Genomic DNA, 19884 nt, shown 5'->3' with positions numbered 1-19884 from the left:
CCACTGTCAATATATTGTCTTTCATTAGCGTTCACCATGCACTGCTGATATAACCATTACATTTTCCTATTAAATCTTTGCTGTACCAATAAAATAAAAAATAGTGTCAATAGATGGCAGCACTGTAGAGTATTTGTATAGTATCATTGTGACAAAAACAGTTGAAGTAAAAATCGCTTCATATGCACGAGTTCAGCACAAATATGTTTATTTCTTATTCTGATATGCTTATCTTTTGAATCTATTGTTTACTTTTTTTAAAAAAAAAAGTTTCTTGATAATCTCTTGCGAATAATAATGTTCTGCTCTCACTACATTAGCTAAAAGTTACAAAGTACTGTATCATCATCTAAAATGTAATATCATCATAGTGTTTCTAATCATTATCAAATTTTTTAAAACGTGACATCTGTTTCACGTTGTTATGTTTCATTAAAAGAACAGATGGGGTGGAATCAACCCTCGGACTTGGGTGTTCCAAAAATGGCGCCCACGGATCAAGGAGCACTATTCTACAGGCCAAAATAAAGCGAAAATAAGATGGTATGTTCTCCGGGGCCTCCTTCAGCCATTATAAGGAATCAAAATTTCGCAATATAGCAACGTCGCAGATTAACTTGGAGCTATTAGCATTACTCTACAAATAAAACAAGCAGTTGAGTCGATTACTACACTAACAAGTGATGCTATAGTCAATCAATATCAACTTGAGCTGCAGTCTGGAAACAATCGATATAACTATTTGGTAAATTGGTAGATCTAATCTAGGGTTCTTTATTTGCGACGTTGCCACATAGTGCAGTGCAATATGTGTCTCCAGACGAGGACGAATATATATATTTTTTGCTTTATTTTGACTTGTAGAATAATGCTCTGTGGTCCGTGGGTGCCATTTTTAGAACACCCGATTTATTGCTCAGCATGTTTTAGCTAAAGCATATACCTTATGGTGGTTCAAATTGAACGTTAATGTGCCTTATAAAATTTGCTATTTTAAATTGGTGGGCACACCTTGTTGGTAGGACATGTAACTGACATCCAGTAGTGTCACTCGTAGATGGCAGTATAATAAGTAGCAGAATCCCGCCTTTTCTGGATTTTGCGGTTAAGTCTTATCCCGTGTGCGTTCATTTTAAGAGTTTCATGTTAGTGTATCTCATAAATTTGCTATTTTAAGTTGTTGGGCACAAAGTACCCCTCACCCCGTTAGTAGATGTGACTGCTATTTAGAAGTGTCACTTCTAGATGGCAGTATAATGAATAGCTGTTAGTTTTACCCCGTGTACAGAGCACGAGAGATAGCATGAGCTATGAGAAGCGGGAGGCAGGAAGAACGCTATTCGCTGCAAGAGTAACAGTAGAGAGAGAGGGAAGATTTTTTGGTAGTGCTTCTAACCCATGCTGATAATAAACTCCAACATAAGTGAAAACAACACAGAACTATATACAAAGAACCACACTTCACTGAACACAAGAACACTGTGTCCGATTTGGCTTCTTCATGTGTCTCTCAAGACGCCCCCATCTGTGTCATAAATAACTACCCCGGGAGCAGTAGCGTACGCAGGAATTTATTGCGGGAGGGGTCCAAACTCAATATGAGGGTATTTTATATTAAAATTAGGCTAAATTTACACAAAAATCGAAATTTCGGAGGGTCCGGATCCCCAGGACCCACCCCCTGCGTACGTCCCTGCCCGGGAGGGAGGGTACTAATAGGACCACTTTGTTTTTCCAGCGAAAATGACAAATTTCCTTGCATGGGGGGGAGGAGTTGACAGGTCTGTAGCCACGATTTCCCTAAGGCGAGGACGTGAGTTGTGATCCCCAGAATGAATGGATTGCAAATATAGGTTGTGTTATGTGATGTAAGTTTTACTTAGCTTACTCATTAAAAAAAAAAAAAAAAAAAAAAAAAAAAAAAAAAAAATGAATGAGTAAGGAAACCTTTATTGCACCGAATGTACTTTTACACCTTATTAAATAAATAGGCTAATTTATTGTTCAGACTTTTCTAAAATGAAGATGAGAAAAGGAAGGCTGCAGATTGATTCAAAGTGTCTCTGTCATCCCTTCCTAGAAATACTTCAAATCGCCAAATTCTAGTTCACTGTTGTGGCAGTTAGTAACACTATTAGGATTGCCCGTTCCTTTCAAGTGTGTTGGTTGCGGATTTCAAGGTCATAGCTCATGCTATCCCTCGCGCCCTGTACTGTTCACTTCAGTCCTTGTGGATGTTTGTGAGAGTTTCTATTTTTTTTTTTTGTTGTTTTGTTTTGCGAAATATATTTAATCTTAACAGGTGGGCACAAAATGACCCCTCCTCCCTTGGTAGTCCGCTTACAGAAAATACCTAGGTATGCCAGAGTTAAATGATGGTTAAACACTTATTTTCACGAATTTCAGTAAATTGAAATAAAAGTGTTCTTGTTTGTAGATGAAACCGACTCACGGTAAACCTGTTGAACCATTGAAAAGAATTTTTGAATATAGATAGTGTCTACCACGATTATTTGGTACCATGTCTCTTTCAATAAAAATGCATGTTAAAACGGAGCGAGGAGGGGGTGGAGTTCAAAATTTATGTCACAAATAGAGTATCTCTTTAGTCCCTCAAGCTAGGAATTTGGAACTAAATATGTAAGCTCCTCATTAAAAATCATCGGACACGTATCCCACTATTTTTTGCTTCTAAAAAGATGAAGGGGACTACAGGGTGGACATAAAGTTTCTCCCTGATAACAAACATTAATAACAAGAAATTAAGAATGATATAAGCTTGCGGTTTGCGGCAAATAATAGGTAAACTCAGTAAGTTTTTTACTTGATTTAGAGAATTTCCACATGTACTCCATTAGTTGCCCTCAAGATAATCATGCAATATTCAATTTTCATCCAAGTGTTACTCAACATTTCAAGAGTCACTGTGTCTATTGCGACCCTTATTCTGTTTTTGAGTGTTGCAATATGACGGACAGGTATTCCGTAAACCTTGTCCTTAACATAACCCCACAGGAAACGTTGCTCTATCGGAGAAAACACATCCGCTTTAGGTATATCGTGACCAGCGAACGAGTGCGGGCGGCCGGTTTTGGAACTAAAATACAAACAACAGTGTTTCTAACCGGATTACTTGTAATTAATCTATCACAGTTGTTTTTGCCCTGTTCATAATAAACCACTTCGCGCATATGTTCAAGTTAAGACAAACACAATTTCAAAAGTCATGTAAGTTATTTTCAGAACATTTTAAGGGACTGCAAAAAAAAGTACATACACCCTCCATATTAATTTGGCAATAACTTGCGAATAAACTAACCTCAGTGTTGTACAAAGGAACACTGAGAACTTCGTAGCATTAGAGTGTAAGGAATTCCTAGTTCATCTGTTAACAAAACTTCGAAGTTCATCTTTGTGAATCAAAGTTATACTTTGGCAACTGCGCTTTCATTGTTTAAAGCAAGTTTTATTGTGTAGTTTTGAGATAAGGCGTCTTCGAAATTGCTACCAATTTGGACCATGTGATCGATCGATTGACAGTACCTTCAGTAACAAATTTGCATTGAGATCATTTTCGGATGTGCTGCAAAAGACTAGTGACAGAGAAACTGATAATCTAACCGCCTCCGAAGGAGATTTGGATCCGTCCTTAATTAAGATGGTAGATAAAGATAACTTTCTCTGATACCTAACCTGTCATTATTTAGTATGGTTTGGTAATTTAAAAATCCAGTATTTCTACCATATTTTGAAAAATTTATTTAAAAGAAATAAACTCAATGTTACATTGGGGGCGGTAGGGGAGCGATTAAAATTTAAAGTGGGGAGCCTGACAATTGATTTCTTATAGCTCCAGTGAAATTCAGAAAAAAATGAATTTCATATTTAAAAAGAAATACAAAATACATTTTCATGGTAACTCTTACATTCATTATGTTATTATAAAGTTAATGGTACTTTTGAAATTGATTAGAGTGAATAGATATGTATTTAAGTAACAAAACCACTTGCGTAAGTTTTTCAAAATATTAAGTTAGAAGAACGAAGTTTGTCTTCCACTTCCATCTCATTGCTCAAAGATACCGGCGATGAAACAATTGGCCGGAAATCATGCGGCCGCTTCTTACATCAAATTATGAAGAAGAAGATGAGTGCCAATGTTAGGTACGTAAGATCAGGTTTTTTTTTTTTTTTTTTTTTTTTTAAGGATCCTCTCTTGGAACTATACGTAGTACATTTTAGTACTTACACTTGAAATAAAAATACAGCTGTTTAAAGACGATTGATTGCCTTTGTCTTTGAATTTCATATGTGCACACAGGATTTGTTAAACAAGACCGTGTCTCTGATATGTTTGAACTATATGCAACTTATGCTCACGGGCTAAACTCAGTCTTCTGAAGTCAATCGACAAATGATTATGTATTACAGACACAAAGACAACACTAGACTCCCAAGTTTCAAAATTATATTGTGTATGAAAACAGATAGTAGAATTAATTCTTTGTCACAAGAGACCTAGGGTCTGAAAGAAATTCAGAGGGAGTTCAAAGGGAATTTCTATACTCATAAATAAAAGTTGTGAATTTATTGTGTATTGAACCAATGATATTTATGCTTACATTACCCATACGCTGATGTTTTTCGATACTTTTATTTCACATTTACGAAAAGGCTGGATTACGATAATAATCCTAAAAGAAAGATGCATTGTAATTAGGTTTTACAAAGCAATCCCGAAAGACAAGCTATCCAATCCCGTAGCCCTTTAAAAAATTAAGGAAAATATCTTTTTCACTTCCTTTTCCCCCAAAGGGTTCACATTCATCGAAAAATTGAAATGAAATTTCTTTAGTTTAACGTCCCATGATTATGCTCTTTATGCTAGAGGAGACAGATGATTAATGAAAGTGAAAGATTGTAAAATTAATTGTTGGGCTCTCACAGAGAACCACGTACAACAAAGACACAGCGCTAGCCAATAGACCAACGAAGAGAACTTCCACAGTTCTCGAGTGGAAACGAATCGGAATTCTTTTTTGGCTACAACTCAAGAAAATAATTTAGTTGTCAATCGATAGACCTACATTAAAACAAATACAAGCATCGCGAGCCTTAATTTGATTTAAACTTACAGTTACAAAATATTGCGCAAGTATCTAAGCTACCGACCCATAATTAATCTTTTAGTCATTAACATCTTATTACTGAGTTTTACAGGTTTCTACTGTTTTATAATGAAATCAAATAAAACGTAATCATTTTTTTTATATAATTTGCTTAATACACTGTAGAAATTCACTTGTGTGCTATCTTGTTCTTAAATTGTTAATTTCCATGCATATGCCATTATCCACAATACATCTGCAGGAATACTGCAGGAATAACCATTACTGCATTCAATAACAACTATATAATTTATGGAGTTCTTTATTAAGCGAAACAGATTATTCTACTTATAACATGTAAACTGCAACTTTTGAACATCGTTGGATACACTGCAGAGTGACGCTCTCCGTTCCCCTGTCCCACCGCGCTTACCTAGAAACTGATGTAAACACAACACTAGCGCCCTCCACGAAAAACCGCACTAATATCCTGGTCAGGTAATACTCATTGTCACTATCAATTTTGTTTAGAATGTCACATGCATAACTTGCGCGTAGAGGACGGTCTTTTTGTGTTAACACATGAACAATATGCACCTTATATGCGTATAATTTTGGGGGCGCGGTGGTTAAGTGGTAGAACGTTCACCTCCGGTGCTTGGGGTCCCTGGTTCGATCCCAGCTGACGAAGTGTGGACTTTATGGTGGACAAACACCGTGCTCGTGGCTTTTCTCGGGGTTCTCCCGTTTCCTCCCACTTTCTTCATTTCACCATTTCATTCATTTCTCATCATCACCGTCTCCTTTAGCCTAACCGGCATAACCGTGGGACGTAAAACTAAAGATTTTTTTTTTGTATAATATCAAGCGTTTGTGTAAAATTTTTAACTCAGTTGACTTTCGGATGTCTAGTTCACGTGATGCGCAATGCAAGGATTTCCGTGGGCTTCGGGTTAATGAAACACGAACAGCTTCCACACGTTCCTCACTAACATTCGATCTATAGCTTCTATCACGACCTAAAACACTTCCTGTTGCAATAAACTTGCTATATTATTCCTTTACGCTCTTAACATCTGGTGGCTGCTGTCCGTACTCTCTCCTGAATGTTCGTTGAACTGTGACGGAAGATTTTGTTTCATGATGCCACAACACACACTTCACTTTCTGCTGTGCTGACGCCATTTTTAAACAAATGATTGTCAAGCTGGGTCAGCTATGTTTTCACAGACCGCAGTAGATGACGGTCAGCTGCAGTAGATGGCAGCACAGGCTATGGCAAAATCTTGAACTATCAAACAAGCTATGTTTTCACAGACCGCATGCTTCTATCATTCTTTGTTTTCTTCTTATTAAGGTTTGTTATCAGGGAGAAACTTTATGCTCACCCTGTATTTCTGTAATATTTTAATTTTCCACTTCGTATTTATAAACTGGCAAAAGTGAGAAAACTGTTGGATTGTTTATACATTATACGGCGTAAGCTCTAAACTGCAATAAACAAAGCCACGTGAAACTAAATCTCACTGATTTGCTGTTGTCCTACCGACGCTTGTACTCCTCCGCAAAATAGTTCATGTGATTGCATTATTACTTTTACTATGAAGCTTCATACAAAATTGCTATATTATTATAAATGACAAAAATATAATACGGATTATCTAATAATACTGCAATCGAGTGTGGCTAATGAAACAGTAGAAATAAACACTAAGCATGCGCAGTAATTATGGCGCCAACACAACTGTGGACGGGTGTTCTGCTTTTAAAGTCTGAAAGATGACTGGCATGAATCCCGGTTCCGCGAGTGTTGTGGTGAAACACCAACAAGGCAAACCTTTACTCACTAAGCAACAATTGTTTACGAGCAAAATTCAAATATATTTTTTTTTTAATCTTTCGAGTTTCTTTTCTTTCTTTTCTGCTGCTGCTGTAAGTATCTAGACAGTATTGTCAAAATGCACGTGTATAATTTGCTCCTCCCCGTGGGGAGTGGAAGTGATACATCACTAGCCAATCGTATTTGTGACAAGCGGAAGGATACAGATATTTTGTTTATCGGAGTTTAGAGCTTACGCTGAACATAATATAAAATCATGGTTCTCACTGATCTAGAAAATCTCGAGAACCCTTAAAAGCCAGGAAATTTCGTCTAAAGCTGAAAAAATATGGAAAAATCAGAGAATTTTAAGTACGAATTTTTCCCTCTCACAAGTAAAGGGTCCAAATGGATGAATCGAGTTGCGGGATGAGACAGTGCGCCTGATAGAGGATGTGAAAATGTGTATATGTGCAAAGTTATAGCGGCTGAGCGCCATAAGAAACGGGGGGGGGGAAGGGGGTCAAAGTTGGTGGGAGAAGGACTATGCTGCTATTGAAATACATCAAATAAACTGTTGAATCGTGAAAATAGTGATAGACAGACAATTCAAACTGTGGTAGTTTTACATATTTTTAAAAGAGGAATGGACAGAGTAGATCACGAACCTCCGCCGCCATCTTGAAACTTGCCATTTTGAAATTGTGATATTTTTGAAATGGAAAGGTAGTCATGTGATATATCAATTAGGGTCAGCATGTTCTTAAAAAGTCAATTATGAACTTTACTGATCGTTGTCTGTACTTATTTGAAAGCTTTGGGATATCCGACAGTGAAATTTGATAAAAATAATAATGCAATAATATACAACTTGGATATCAAATTTCACTGTTAGTTTTCTTCGCTTGTAGATATGATTAACTTAAATGTGTTTTCTTGATAATCTAAAGTTTCAGTATATGGGTATCAGTCGTCTCTATTTTCGTGAATAACTATAAAGATGATTCTAAATCTTCCAAATAAGTACAGATAACGATCAGTACTTGACTTCATAATTGACTTTTTGAGAACATGCTGACCCTAATTGATATATCACATGACTACCTTTCCATTTCAAAAAATATCACAGATTTCAAAATGGCGGATTTGAAGATGGCGGTGAAAGTTTGTGATCTACTCTGTCCATTCTTCTTTTGCCAATATGTAAAACTACCACCGTTTGTATTGTCTATCTATCACTTTTTTCACGATTCAACAGTTTATTTGTTGTATTTCAATAGCTCTTCTCGCACCAACTTTGACCTCCTCCCCCTCCGTTTCTTATGTCGCTCAGCCACTATAAATTTGCACATATACATATTTTCACATCCTTTAACAGGCGCACTATGTATCATCCCGCAACTCGATTCATCCATTTGGACCCATTACTTGTGAGAGGGAAAAATCCGTATTTTTCTTTATGCCTTACTCGGCTATTTGATAAGGGATATTTTATGAAATAGTTTGTTTTACAATATTTCTGTACTTATACACACACTATGTACATATAGATGTATAATGGATAAGGAACCCTCTGGTCTGGAAAACTATAGTTTATATATATGAAACTATGAAAATAAAGTTTTGAACTTAGTTACCACGTGGATTGATCTGAACACGTTAATTGAAATGGCTGTTCTAAAGGGCAAAGGCGGTTTAAAGTTTTCGCAAAGCATAACTGCTGCACCCTTTGAAATTAGTTTTTAATCATAAGGCCAAGTTAGGGTTTTACGATTTCATTTTGATTCAAATTCGCATCCTAAGGGGGTGGGGGGAAAGAGTTCAAATATTTTTTGTAAGATTACCTATTCTTCCCATGCGAAGAACGAACATTTCAGTTAGTCAGTTCATCAACAACTGTTCATTTGATTAGCTTTCTTGAATGATTAAAGCTGTGCTTCCTTTTGAGCATTTAATTTATTTCGGTCATATAAATTGCTTGTGTAATGAATTATATAAATTGGTTTCGCCTCGCCATAGTGTATCTATGGAGTTAGTTATAGATTGCCTTATTGTTTTGGATTTTTCTTATACTCTCTCATCTTGCTTTTTGATTTTCTGTGTCCTGCTATGCATTAGTTCAAAAAGTCATGTTAAAACGCCCAACTCGAAAAGAGCCATTATTATAATTTATTTTATTATTTATTTATTTTATTTTTGGTTGGGCTCGTTTGAGCAAACCCTGAGATTACCAAAATCATGAATATGAGACTTGTGCTCAGCCAAGCGAACAGTAACTGAGCGCGAGTTCCATCATGATTAGCCAGCGCGAGCGCAAGCTCTATCGATATTAATGAGTGCGAGCACGAGTTGCATAGAGTTTCCGCCCGTGCGAGAGTAAGTTTCTTTCAAGTTACTGTGCCCTAATGAGATCAAGCTCCATTGAGGTTACTGTGTTCGAGCTAGATCAAATCCCCTTGAGAATACCGCGCCCGAATAAGGTCAAGTTTCGTTGATGTTACCTTGGCCGATCGAGATCAAAGTCCCATTAAGGTTTATCATGCCTAAACGAGATCCAAGTTCCATTAAGGTTTATCATGCCTAAACGAGATCCAAGTTCCATTGAAGTTAATGTTCCCAAGACAATGAAGTCTCATTAAGGTTACCATGACCGAACGAGATAAGTGACATTGAAGTTACAGTGCTCGAACGAGACCAAGTCTCATTGATGTTACTTCACCCAAACGAGATCAAAGTTCCATTGAAGTTAACGTGCCCGAGGCAGATCAAATCTCATTGAAGTTACCACGGTCGAACGAGATAAAAATCTCATTGAAGTTACCATGGTCGAACGAGATCAAGTCCCATTGAGATTATTGTGCCCGAACGAGATCAAGTCTCATCGATGTTACCGTGCCCGAACGAGATCAATGTTCCATTGACATTAAGATTCTCGAGACAGATCAAGTCTCATTGAGGTTACCATGACCGAACGAGATCAACTCCCATTGAGAATATCGTGCTTGAACGAGATCAAGTCTCGTCGATATTCCTGAACAAGATCAAAGTTCCGTTGAGGTTAATGTTTCCGAGACAGATGAAGTCCCATTAAGGTTACCATGACCGAATGTGATCAAATCTCATCGATGTTACCGTGACCGAACGAGATCAAAACCCCATTGAGGTTACTGTGTCCGAACGAGGTCAAAGTTCCATTGAGATTAACGTTCCCGCTATAAATGAAGTCTCATTGAGGTTAGCATGACCGAACAAGGTCAAATCTCATCGATGTTATAGTGGCGAACGAGATCAAAATCCCATTGAGGTTACCGTGCTCGAACGAGGTCGAAGTCCTATTGAAGTTAACGTTTTTGTGACAGATGAAGTCTTATTAAGGTTACCATAACAGAACGAGATCAAGTTCCATTGAGGTTACCATACCCGAGCGAGATCAAGTCTCATTGATTTTACCGGGCCCAGACGAGATCAAAATCCCATTGAGGTTAACGTGTTTGACACAGATCAAGTCTCATTGAGGTTACCATGGCTGAACGAGATCAAGTTGCATTGAGAATATCATGCCCGAACGAAATCAAATCTTATTGAAGTTACCGCACCCAAACGAGATCAAAGTCCCATTGAGATTATCGTGCGCAAACGAGATCAAATCTCATTGAAGTTACCGTACCTGAATGAGATCAAAGTTCCGTTGAGGTTACCGTGCCTGAAGAGGATTAAAGTCCCATTGAGATTAACGTGCCTGAGACAGAACAAGTCTCATCGACGTCACCATGACCGAACGGGATCAAGTCCCATTGAGGTTACCGTGCCCGAACGAAATCAAATCTTATTGAAGTTACCGCACCCGAACGAGATCAAAGTGCCAGTGAGGTTACCGTGCGCGAACGAGATCAAATCTTATCGAAGTTACCGTGCCCGAACGGGGTTAAAGTTCCATTGGGGTTAACGTGCCCGAACAAGGATATCAAGTCTAATTGAGACTACCGTGCCCGAGCGAGATCAAGTCATTAGTAAATCCGATCCGAAATAGACATTTCTGTACACGAGGATTAGTGGTCAAATAGTTGTTGTGTTTTCACATCTTGAATTTAAAAGTATATCAATAATAAAAGTTGATTTTCGCACATTTTTTAAAAAATAGCCTTGAACTTTTGAATACATTATTTTTGCTCTCACATTGTGAATTTTACTTTGTAATCCGTTCTGTTGAAGATTTCAAACAATAGTAGATAAAAGAGCAAATAGCAAAAGACTTGGTACTAATTTGTTGCACTGGTCGATAAATGATATGTGTTTTAACTACTAAGATTCTCGGGTGTACCAATATCTGCTATTGTCCAAAAGTAAACGCAAAAGTTACTATTGGCTCATGAATATTGTTCTCTCAGTATATTATATCAATGTAATTATAGTAAATGCATATTTTTAACTTTATGTTACAGATCAGAAGATTAAATCAGTGTGTCAGTAGACTTAGCCGCCAATTACTGAGCGTCGGTATTCAACCAGATGTTGGGTATGTTGATGAAACAGATGTCGATTCCAAGAAAGACTCGAGGTCTTCGACTAAAGGTATTAGTTTTATATTTTAAAAAATTACACATTTGTCATTTATACTGATGGCCGTTTTACATTTATGGTAACGAATTTAATTGCAAGGCAGCAGCACGCGTGAACATATTGAGAATTTATTGTGGGTAGTTCGAAAGGGCTATATGTTGACTTGCAAGAAGAACTCATGTTTTGTGTATGTGTGATCAGATGGGTCCGAAAATTATGGGATTTTGGGAGGGCTACAAATTTTGGGAAAGCTACAATTGTGCCTTTTCCTACATTTTGGGAGGGATTCAATTATGCCCTTTCCGATATTTTGGGAAAGCTACAATTGTGCCTTTTTCGGCATTTTGGGAGGACTATAATTGTGCCCTTTCCGACATTTTTGGAGGGCTACAGTTTTGCCCTTTCCGACATTTTGGGAGGGCTACAATTGCGCCCTTTCCGACATTTGGGAGGTCTACAATTGTGCCTTTCCGACATTTTGGGAGGACTCCAATATTGGCTTTTCCGACATTGTGGGAAAATTATAATCGTGCCCTTTCCGACATTTTGGAAGGGCTACAATTGTGCCCTTTCCGACATTTTTGGAGGGCTACAGTTTTGCCCTTTCCGACATTTTGGGAGGGCTACAATTGTGCCTTTCCGACATTTTGGGAGGACTACAATAGTGCTTTTTCCGACATTTTGGGAAAATTACAATCGTGCCCTTTCCGACATTTTGAAAGGGCTCCAATTGTGCCCTTTCCGACATTGGTTACAGTTATAGTCGAATGAGTAAACAGTAATGACAAGATTTCCATGTGTCAAAGAAACAATCAACGCTGTGTTCAATCGCAACATAATGGACATTCCTGCTGTTGCTGACCTTCCAATGTTGGACATTGTAGATATAAGAGGCCTATGCGTACCCGTGATATGGTGCAAGAAGTATGTTCCTTGTTGCGACCTGAGAACCTATTGTTTGAAAGAACAGTAGTAAGGATAGTGCAACGTGATAGTAAATCACATAATTGCACAAATTTTACATCTGATAAAGAAACATAAAGCTCGCGATCATATGCTTCGTGCCTCACGTATCATAGAGATGAAGATGAACAATTGAAAGCTATAGGAAAGCCATGTTGCAAGGGACAGGTGAACATTTGTAGTGACTATGGACGAGACATGAGTGTGTCTGTCGGAAAATAATAATAAAAAAGAGGGCCATCTTCTATCGTGTCAAGGATTCCAGAGATCGTTCTGACAGGACACATGAATATACGAAAAGTTTCTTACGGGACAGTTGTTGGTGGTTACTGCTTAATGGCCAGCTTACGCTACACAGTGAGCAAAAAGGCGAAAATCAATGCAGATTATTACCAGACGAACATTTTGGAGTTGTTAGACCGCTATGATATTCTATCTCTATATGGCAGTGACACATCTCACGTTGTCATTCACTATTAGCGTTTAATGGGTACGGCGGATACCATAATATATTGGGATAAATGACGCGTGAAACAGGAGTTCATGCAATTCCTATTACAGACATTATTGTGAAATCCTAATGGGTTTACTCCTGAATTTTTGTGGGTTCCCATTGTTGAAACGATCTTTGGGCCATTGACATTCTCGGACTCGACTGTCTTGATAAAGTTCAAGAGGAATGGAACAGGCTTACCAAATTGTGCTTCAACGCAGTTCTTTGAGTGGAAACTGAGATGTAGGGCAATAGCTAACGGAAGATCATTGTATATCGAACACAACTGTTTGTGCTGTTGTGGTATTTCTTCAGCTGGTTCGGATGGAAGATTTTTTTTTTTTTTTACCATAAACCTCAAATTATCTTCTATATAATGGATTTTTTTTTTTAATTCATGTTTCTGTAAACGGTGAAATGAACTATAGGAAAGCTAATGAACAACGCATTAACTATGCGGCCTATCTTTTCAAATCTGTACATGAAGGAACACTTCTAAAAGAAGTTGCTGCTGGAAGTTTGATGGAGAAACAAAAACCTCATCACGCCTCTGGTATGGCTGTTCGTAAATGGTACTTTCTGAGCAATCATATTTACTTCCTAGGTCTGGAAAACAGAAAGGTTTAATTTAATGCTATGACTTTTGATGCATATTGTAAAACTTCTTGGTAGGTGGAGCTAGATTTAATAAAATCAGAGTCCGGAATCGACTCCCACTGCAGGTTTATTTATAAAATCTAATTAACAACAGTATTTACAGAAAATACTTATCTCTAATTGTAAGGTAGAAATTAGGTGGTCGAGACCGTGCTGTTGTGGACAAGATCTCTACAGAGCCCCGAAGCAGATTAATCAAAGTGACGTAGGAAATCCCGAATCTCCGAAGCAAGCAATGAGGAGGATAAAAGTCACAGAGCCCCGCAGCAAGCTAAGCAACTGACGTTAGGATCCCGACAGAGCCCCGCAGCAGGCTAAGCAACTGACGTTAGGATCCCGACAGAGCCCCGCAGCAGGCTAAGCAACTGACGTTAGGATCCCGACAGAGCCCCGCAGCAGGCTAAGCAACTGACGTTAGGATCCCGACAGAGCCCCGCAGCAGGCTAAGCAACTGAGGTTAGGATCCCGACAGAGCCCCGCAGCAGGCTAAGCAACTGACGTTAGGATCTCGATAGAGCCCCGCAGCAGACTAAGCAACTGACGTTAGGATCCCGACAGAGCCCCGCAGCAGGCTAAGCAACTGACGTTAGGATCCCGACAGAGCCCCGCAGCAGGCTAAGCAACTGACGTTAGGATCCCGACAGAGCCCCGCAGCAGGCTAAGCAACTGACGTTAGGATCCCGACAGAGCCCCGCAGCAGGCTAAACCAGGGAGAAAGGAATAGCCAAGAGTCCTGACCAGACTAGAGGCTTTGAGGGTAGATTACTCCTAGTGCCCAAGGAAGCAAGAGGAGGGAGACCAGAAAACTGGTACCGGTCTGTTGGTTGCTGTCCAATATATAGGCGTTCCAGAGCGGCGGTGGCGCGCTGCTGCTGTTCAGTCGTCATGTGATTTGTAGGAGCTGTTGGTGGTCCATCATCTGATACTCGTAGGAATCCCACGTGGTGTGTAGTATTCCGACATAAATGCATGTGATAATGTTCACAAACAGCTGTATATGACATTGTTTGTATACAGAAGCATGTAGTATATTACAATATGCATTCAAGTATATTTACTTTTAAGACATAGTAGGACTTCATAAAATAGTTTGCAATAGGATCGAGCCACGAACTTTTCTGCATTCGTTCGTACTTGGACGAGAGCGAAGTAGGAAGAATGTCTGACCTTACTTCAGTGAGATTAAAAGGAATTAAGTTACAGTCATACATTGTGATTCTCCTGATGTCTGATGTAGAGTGGCTCCGCGTAGCGTAGTCGCTAGCACTCTCGCCTTTGATGCGAGTGGTCCCGTATTCGATTCCCTGTGGGAACATTCGGTCAGAAAGTTATAAAAGCCTTTTCAGGACAACCATCCTGAGTGAGTTTTTAAAAGGAGTTTTCCTCATTCATACCAAGCAAATGCAATGTTACATCTTTTTTTTTTTTTTTTCATCTTCCCCGGAAGTATTATCGCCGAGGGACATTATCTCTCTTACATGACGGGCTTAAAACACCATGGATGCCGAATGTTCAGAAATATTATTCCTAAATTAATGTAGGAAGAGGATTTGTTCACTATTTGTGAATTTTCTTCTCCCTCTTTGTATACATAATTTCTATACAATCAGAGCTGTCAACGTACTACAATGCAGCCCACTTATAACGAACTCGGAAATAGCGAATTATTGGATATTACGAAACAACATTCTCCGTAAAGACCGCTTCTAGCGAAGTTTTCAGAATGGGATCATGTTTTCTTTTCTTCTGCTTGTGGATAACTCAGGCACCGCAAAACTGGTTTTCGTAACTATTGTCGCTGTGCAAGCCAGGCATGACTCACTTCCCCCCCCCCTTCCACTCGGATGACAACAGAAATCGCCCCGGGTGCAGATATTTCCGGCAACACGCATCCATCAGAGTTCACGGTCGAGGTTAAAAATAAATCTGTTTCCACTGGAGCTCATTGTGTAAGACGCAGAGAGAAAATGAGGCACGTTTTTCGGTAGTTGTAAGTTAAGAATACGCCACAAGTTGATTTTTTTAAACTCGTGTTTGTGCATCGCTAGATTGAAAAATGGCAAACAAAAGAAAAGCCATATCTCTTCAGACAAAAGTGACACGGTTTAGAAGAAAATTACAGACCTCTTCAAGCGTGCTTGAACCGGTAGGGGAAAAAAAATGAAATAAAAATCTTTGAGTTTTACGTCCCACGCTTATGCCGGTTAGACTAAAGGAGACGATGATGATGAGTAATGAATGAAATGGTGGAATGAAGAAAGTTGGAGGAAACGGTAGAGCCCCGAGGAAACCCACGCACACGGTGTTTGTCCACCACAAAGTTCACTTGGCGGGGGCAACAGGTAGGAAGAACTGCAATATGTACGATAGGCTAGATAGCAAACCAATTAATACAATTATCTTCAGATGTAATGCTATACTACTGTATGTTCTTTTTTAAACGTGTCTGATTGTTGTCTAATTCTTTGTTTTTTCCATAATTCGGAAAAATACATGAGTTTGTTTATAACGAAGTTCAGATATAAAGAACTCATTGTGTTGGTGCCGTGAAATTCGTTATAAGTGGGCTGCACTGTATTTTTTTAAAAATTGTATCTGGTAGCTCAATTTAACGCTAGGAAATAGTGAATTGTCTATATCATCGGCTAGAGTAGTAATGAAAAAACCACGGCCCGCGGGCCAGACGTGGCCTCTTTAAAAGTTCAATTTAGCCGTTAACATGATTCCTACTATAATTAGTTAAGGCACTGATTGGCATTGTTGTTTTTAATAAATTATATTGGCACGCCTCAAGTATTTTATTTTCTCTTTAGCTCCCTCCTAAAAAAAAAAAAAAAAAAAAAATGCTCATCACTGGACTGGAGGATAGTAAATGTTTACGAAACCCAATGATGACTATTACAAAGTTTATCAGTTGTATTTACGTTCACTGATGTTTTGTAGATGCGTATGTGGGGAGGGATGTAAAAAATAGTTTTTTAATTGATTGATTGTAATTTTGGCAATATTATTTTAACTTGTAATTTCTGTGTATAGCGATCACTCAGGACAATGAACTAGGAAACAGGAAAAGTTAAAAGATGAAACTAAAGCAAAAGAAAATAACCTCCAGAAGAATACAAATGCAAACGAATATATTTTGTAACGCGGAAATATTGAGAAACAGTCAACGTTATAATTTCCTGTGTGTTTTCAAGGAACGCTTAGTAGAGTCCACGAGTTATCAAAATTTCATCTTACGCACAAACATTGAGCAAGCTGAAAGTCATCCGATGGCAAAACCACAAAGAAAGCAACCAATTCAAGAATGTCAAGAACAATGAAATAAGGAAGCGTTGAACCCATATAAAATATTAAGATTTGGATGTTTCGAGGTCGGTCGATCTGTCGGTCCAGGTCTTTCGCTGCAGTATTTTTGCTGTCAGTCTTGGTCTTTCGTTTGAAGTCTGAGACAGTCATCTATCTATTGGAGCTGTTATTAGTCAGTTCAACTACTCCGATTTACTTTTAAGACCAACTATCACTCTATAGTTGTTCGACAACTGCTTCAAAGAGGCGAGACGAGAAGTCCATCGCAGCAGAGTCAACGAAAGTCCACAGGCTCAACACCGTCGATCATAAGCTTTACTGCAGAGTTACTACAGGAACCCGTGGGAAAGAAGTCACGACATTACCAGGTTAGTGTAGCTCATATGTGATGTTGTGCTCACTGGTAGTTCGTGAATTCTGTTAGGACATCTTGAAAACACATCCATAAACCTACGTCAACCCTGAGTATTACATTAAATTTGTCCAACATTAAAAATCCTTGTTTTTATTTGGATACACCACATAGCAAACCAAATGGGTTTAGGCTAATTCATTTTTACTACTCACAATGGAGTGTGAGTGGAGAATCGCTTCCTCACACTGGTATTAGAATTTAACTTAGTTTTTCTCGCCCTAAAATCATACGAGAGGGAGGTGAAGCGAAAATTGATTGGAGCTTAAAGCTTCTTTTAATATGAGATAAATCTTACTTCTTAAAGCAGGATCCAAACTATCACTTCGCCGGACATAATACTAGTTACTCAACCATATTCCACGATTAGTACCCCAATCGAGACCAAAACCTGCACTACCGCACGTTAACGTCTCATCTTAATAATAATAATAATAATAATAAAAGAAGCTATTTTTAACTTTACGTCCGACGGTTATGTTCTTGAACTAAAGGAGAGGGATAATCAATGAACGTAAATGACTATGAAATACATAATTAGTGAAATGAGAATGTGGGAGAACCCCGAGAAAACCCAAGGACACTGTTCTGGGATCGAAAAATGAAATAAGAGGCTAAGTCAAAAATTATCCGCAATGTAGCTATAACTTTTCTTACATTGTTTATACCGACCTCTGTTCTCGTTTATTTTATTGTTATGCTGTTCTGGTCATTCTATGAAAGTTTGATCGTAATTCCTCCATTTGTCTTCCTTTTGTTGCAGATAGATCATGGAAGCTCCATTACAACTTTGCACTGAAGAGGAACAACGAGCAGTAATCCGGTTTCCGTGGTCGGAAGGTGTTTTAGGGGCCGCAATCCATCAAAAACTTTCGGTACAATACGGTAGAGACCTCCACGGGCCGAATTTTTCGGCCCGAGCCCAATCCAGCCCTAATGTACCTAGGCCCGGCCCAGCCCGGGCCCGAAAAATTTTGCAGATTTTCGGCCCAACCCCGGTCCGGCCCGATAAGTTTTTTTTTTTTTTAATTCTTGGCCCAAGCCCGGCCCGGGCCACATAAATTTTAAAAGTTTCATTTTGTGACATTTTTCACGGACACACTTCTTCAACGTTTGCCTTTATTCTAATTATCGTTTAACGAAAGTCAATAATTATTAAAGAATTGCAATTAATCGGACCCAGCCCGGCCCGACCTGAAGAGAAATCAGTGTCGGCCCGCCCAAGCCCGGCCCATGCAGGTCTCTACAATACGGTAACACTGTCTTTCCGCAATGGAGTATCTACGAATGGATTTGAAAAATTCAAAAATGGTCGCACAAGTGCTACACACGAGGAAGAAGCCGGACGACCATCTACGGCCACAAATGATGACAACATTGAGCGTGAACGTGACATGGTTCTGTTAGATAGACAAGTGATTGTTGATAAAGTGGCACCATCGTCAGGAAATTAGTCATGGTTCTTGATTCACCTTCCGACCACAAAAACCGGATCGCTGCTCGTTGTTCCTCTTGGGTGCAAACATTTAACGGAGCGACCATGATCTATCTGCAACAAAAGGAAGACAAATAAAGGAATTAGGATCAAACTTTCATAGCGTGACCACAACAGCATGACAATAAAATAAACGAGGACAGAGGTCATCACGACCAATGTAAGAAAAGTTATAGCTACTTTGCAGATAATTTTTGAATTACCCTCGTATTTCAGTTTAACATCCCACACTTATGCCCTGTAGGCTAAGGAAGACGGATGATTAAGGCACGTGAATAATGATGGAAGAGTCAGTAGAATAATAATGTGGGAGGAAACGGAAGTACCCCCGAGAAAACCCACGGACACGATGTTGTCCAGCACAAACTTACTTGGTCGGGGATCAAAACAGGCAGTAGAGGTAAGCGTTATACTACTGAACCGCCGTGCCAATCTGTTAAAAAACATAATAATCTAGTATCTGTATTTTAGCGCTTTAGGTACGTCAGTGAATAATAAAGCACCAGCTAACTATGTGTACGTATCCTTTACTAAACACCATCTTTAAATGATATAATTGAGTCCTATATAGATTTATTAGCTATATCGAAAGCAAACCATACCTATTGTTCCACGTCGTTTACAGGCAAGTGGCACCAGCTGTACGATGCAGTGCGTACACGTGGTGAGGTGGAGCCACTTGTAGCAGAAGTAAGCCAGTTGACTACAGAGGTTGAGAAATTGAATAGTGACAGATTGGAGTTGGAAACAAGATTACAAAACATGATAGAAGAAAATGAGTCTCTACGCAAAGGAATGCATGAGATATTGGAAAGTGTGCGTAAACAAGACGGTATGTAATGCGTGTGTGTGTGTGTGTGTGTGTTCTTTTGCACCAAAGTAGTTAGAATTGCAATTGACATCTTGTATGTTTTTGTTTCTTCCTTTCGTGCACAGTTACTAAGTTTGTGGTAAATGTTTTTGTTTTATGCACCTATAAGAGTTGTAATAGAAGCACATTAAAAGTGTTAATTGCTTGTATGCACTTATATAGTAATCTATATATTAAAATGCTAGATTTATATGTTC

At 38.8% G+C, this 19884-nt stretch overlaps 1 protein-coding gene across 3 annotated transcripts in view; it reads left to right on the top strand.

Moving 5' to 3' along the window:
• The window catches only part of Cep290 (Centrosomal protein 290kDa), a 242003-nt gene that overhangs the window by 65709 nt on the left and 156410 nt on the right, over positions 1 to 19884 (top strand). For 2 of the 3 annotated variants that reach the window (XM_081756431.1, XM_081756432.1), the window contains exons 13-14: positions 11370 to 11499; positions 19442 to 19648. In XM_081756431.1, the coding sequence (XP_081612557.1) occupies positions 11370 to 11499; positions 19442 to 19648 (337 nt within the window). The remainder of the gene's footprint in view (positions 1 to 11369; positions 11500 to 19441; positions 19649 to 19884) is intronic. The other variant, XM_081756433.1, reaches the window with a different exon arrangement.

Source organism: Thermobia domestica, chromosome 4, assembly GCF_964235325.1.
Source record: "Thermobia domestica chromosome 4, izTheDome1.hap1.1, whole genome shotgun sequence".
Taxonomy (NCBI): Eukaryota; Metazoa; Arthropoda; class Insecta; order Zygentoma; family Lepismatidae; genus Thermobia; species Thermobia domestica.
This window is presented reverse-complemented; position numbering and strand designations above follow the sequence as displayed.